Source organism: Gadus macrocephalus, chromosome 3, assembly GCF_031168955.1.
Source record: "Gadus macrocephalus chromosome 3, ASM3116895v1".
Classification (NCBI taxonomy): Eukaryota; Metazoa; Chordata; class Actinopteri; order Gadiformes; family Gadidae; genus Gadus; species Gadus macrocephalus.
In genome coordinates, this window is record NC_082384.1 from 23,158,413 (window position 1) to 23,161,876 (window position 3,464).

At 42.2% G+C, this 3,464-nt stretch overlaps 1 protein-coding gene and 1 non-coding gene across 2 annotated transcripts in view; both read right to left on the bottom strand.

The window, feature by feature from the left end:
* The window catches only part of LOC132454630 (fibrinogen-like protein 1), a 6,675-nt gene extending 4,548 nt beyond the window's left edge, over positions 1–2,127 (bottom strand). The window contains exons 1-2 of the mRNA XM_060048121.1: positions 1,005–2,127; positions 387–537 (exon numbers count right to left, since the gene is read on the bottom strand). Of these exons, the coding sequence (XP_059904104.1) occupies positions 387–537; positions 1,005–1,073 (220 nt within the window). The 5' untranslated portion in view covers positions 1,074–2,127. The remainder of the gene's footprint in view (positions 1–386; positions 538–1,004) is intronic.
* A 1,246-nt stretch (positions 2,128–3,373) lies between these two features.
* trnar-ucu (transfer RNA arginine (anticodon UCU)) lies at positions 3,374–3,464 on the bottom strand. Its single transcript is given in 2 exon segments — positions 3,374–3,409; positions 3,428–3,464. It is a non-coding gene; the product is annotated as a tRNA-Arg (tRNA).

The following is a 3,464-nucleotide window of genomic DNA, read 5'->3' on the forward strand; positions in this document are numbered from 1 at the left end:
CAGACACACACACGCACACACACACAGACACACGCACACACACACACACACACAATAGATAGATACATTTAGAGATACACACACATGTGTGTAGCTCAGGAGGCAGAGCGGGTTGGCTGGTAACCGAAGGGTTGCTAGTTCCCCGGCCCCTCCTGGCTGTGAGTGTCGAGGTGTCCCTGAGCGAGACACATAAACCTAACTGCTCCCGACGAGCTGGCCGTCTCCTCGCATGGTCGACTCCGCCGTCGGTGTGTGAATGTGTGCATGAATGGGTGAACGTCAGGCAATATTGTGAAGGGCTTTGGATAAAAGCGCTATATAAATGCCGGTCCCTTTACATGTGCACACGTAGACACAGGCATGTCGATGGACGCCCCCTCCCCCACCTCGGTACTGGTTCTCCGGGCCCAGGTGGAGGTTGGGGATGTTCTCCAGCTGCCGGGCCTGGCTGGCGTGGAGCTGTTCGATGTAGAGCTGCTGCTCCCGCACCTCCGCCTCCAACTGGACCACGCGCTGCTCGCAGGGGCCCAACGGGGCCTACTCACACACACACACACACACACACGCACAAACACACACACACAGACGCACACACACACACCATGTGCATGCATATTTTATAGACCAATAAATATTAACAAAATCGTATAGACACGTGAATAATAACATAATAATGGGATGAATCCTTGAATAATTATGTTATAATCATATAGACCTTTGAATAATAATGTTATAATATTATAAACCCTCTATTAATAATACAATAATCTTAAAGATCCTTGAGTATATACATTGGTAAACACTTTGTTCTACAAAGTGAACACTGCAGTATTTTGGGTTACTATATTCATCTTTAGAAAGCGCTGTGCTACAATACGAAAACAAACTGTTGTGGTAATGATCAATGTCTTCTTGAAATAATATAATAATAGATAATACTTAACTAAAAACATTAATACATGCATGAAAAAGTGTATGAATACATTTAGAAAAGGGGGTCTTACCGGCCAACCAAGAGCCAGCTGTAACAGACAGGCCAAATATCTCAGCAGAACTCCTACAGATTTTCCCATCGTGGCGTCTCTGTGATACTGTTTGTAACTGTAAGTAGTTACTGTAGTTACTCTGCGTGAGACTGCTCGTTGTGGTTTATATTCTGACCCACCGTCAGCCGGTCCCACGCATTCCTTCTGGCTCCCATTTCTCTTCCCCAATAACAGAGGCGCCCTCTACTGGTGGAAATAATATGTTCGTGGCTGCTCCAATTAAATCGACGCAATTTAGACAAAGCTACGACCTTCTGGGACAAGCACACCAAAATATGACGGTAGAGAAACAGCTTTTAAACTTTGTCTCTGCAGTGCAAAATATGCCAGAAACTACGTTTAAGGACGAATACTTCACTGTGAAATAGATTTTCACGGTGAAATTGAGGAATTAGCAAATAAAATCGCACGCGCACCATGCGGCTGCTAATGCTAGACGTGCTAAAATGAGGGCTAATTAAAATCGATGGCTAACTTAAGAGTATTTTATTGAACATTGCAATAGTTGTTTTTATGAAATATTCAGTGCTTATTGTGAGTTTTTTTCAATGTATCAACTGAAGCTTTCGTCGTCGAATGTTTATTTAGCTTCTAGCTACAATTAGCAAGGTCACTAATGACTACAGTTCTGCAGTTCACCATTGGGGGAGACAAACTCCGGGCTTTCTCTTAGCCTTTTTACAAATTGCTAACCAGTTGTTGTTGTTGTTTTTACCATAGACATCTTATATGATAGACGGAGCATCGAATGCTACCGCCTACTGGCGCTGACGAGACGCGGGGCCGCCATCTTGGAGTGGTCATCCGCTCCACTCAGTGTAATCCGTTTGGCTGGAGCAATGAACGGTCAGCGCATTTAATTAGGGCTGCAACAACGAATCGATAAAAATCGATTACTAAATGCGTTGGCAAAGTTACTCGTAGGCGCAGCACTGTTTACAGCCAGCCGCCGACAGGTTGGTTCATGGTGCATGCACGCCCACAGCGAGCTTTAGTGTGAGCGACCACAGCTTGTATTTTGGTCGTATCTTAACACTGGACTGTAGGCCTACATAGAAGTGTTGTACCTTCACTGTCTTTGGGTTAAAAAAACTCTTTTTTTTTTACTCCTATCCGTCTAGTCCAACCGAAAACGGTCAGCTGCTGCTGCTGCAGACGTGGTGCACCGCTCGGAGTCGGCACCGCGTGCATCAACAGTCATTCAAAGCAGCGGTAGTAATCACACAACCGGACGGTGTAGAAAGTCCCGTCAGTTAAAAATAGTAATGCAGTTTTTAAATCCATGTTAAAATCGGCAGGATGTAGAGCTAGTTAGCTTAAAAAAATAAACTGACCAATGGTCACAAACAATGTCAAATGTGATGTGTTCAGGTCGGCTCAGTAATATGATTGATGCGTTCAAATGCAACAGAAAAAAAAAATAATAATTGAGATTTTTGTGAAAACTTGTTTTCCCAGTAATATAAAATAGATAGTAAAGATAGAATTATGACCTGTTTAATGTCCTATCTTGAACTATCATCATCTTATCAGCAATTAAAGCAATATAACAAGTTCTATTTCAAGGAGTCTCGAAAATGGTATCAATAGGTTTGACCGGTTAACCATGGACATCCCTTATATACATATAAAAGTATATCATACATTGTATGTTTTTATTGTGTTATCCCAGTTATGTTTTTTTAATTGTTTTATTATTTAACATTACTTTTAATAGTTCTGGGACGTTGGAGCAATAACCTGGTGTTTCTACACTTCAGTCTGCACTGTGAATTTGAAGTAATGTTCAGTTTTTGAATAAAGATGCGGCAATTATAAATGCTTTTTTTTTTTATCGATTCATCGATTAATTGAAAAAATAATCGACAGATTAATCGATTATTCAAATAATCGTTAGTTGCAGCCCTACATTTAATTAATCATACCTCACTGAATACCACTGATTTTCATGTGTTTTTTTGTCATACGTGTAGCTATGATAAAGGCCACATGGTTTGGCGTGTTTTATTATTCAATACCAATTATACCAATGGTACGGTAATGTTAAATCTTACTTGTGAAAAGTAATCCCCCGATTCCTATTGTGGATGGTCCGCCGATTTGAGCAGGAATACGCTGAACCACAGCCCGGCATCCTGTTTCTGCTGCTGTTGCTGCTCCCGGTTGACCACTCCAAGATGGCGGCCGTATTTCTCGCGTCCCAGCATCCAATGCTCTGTCTATGCTATAAGATGTCTATGGTTTTTACCGAAATTAGCGAGATGCTAACGAGCCTCGGTCTGTTCATTAAATGCTGTTCTAATGCCCAGTATCGAAAGAAAAAGTTGCGACTCCGGTGGGACTCGAACCCACAACCTTTGAATCACATCTCAGTGTTTGACTAGAAGTCCAATGCGCTATCCATTGCGCCACGGAGCC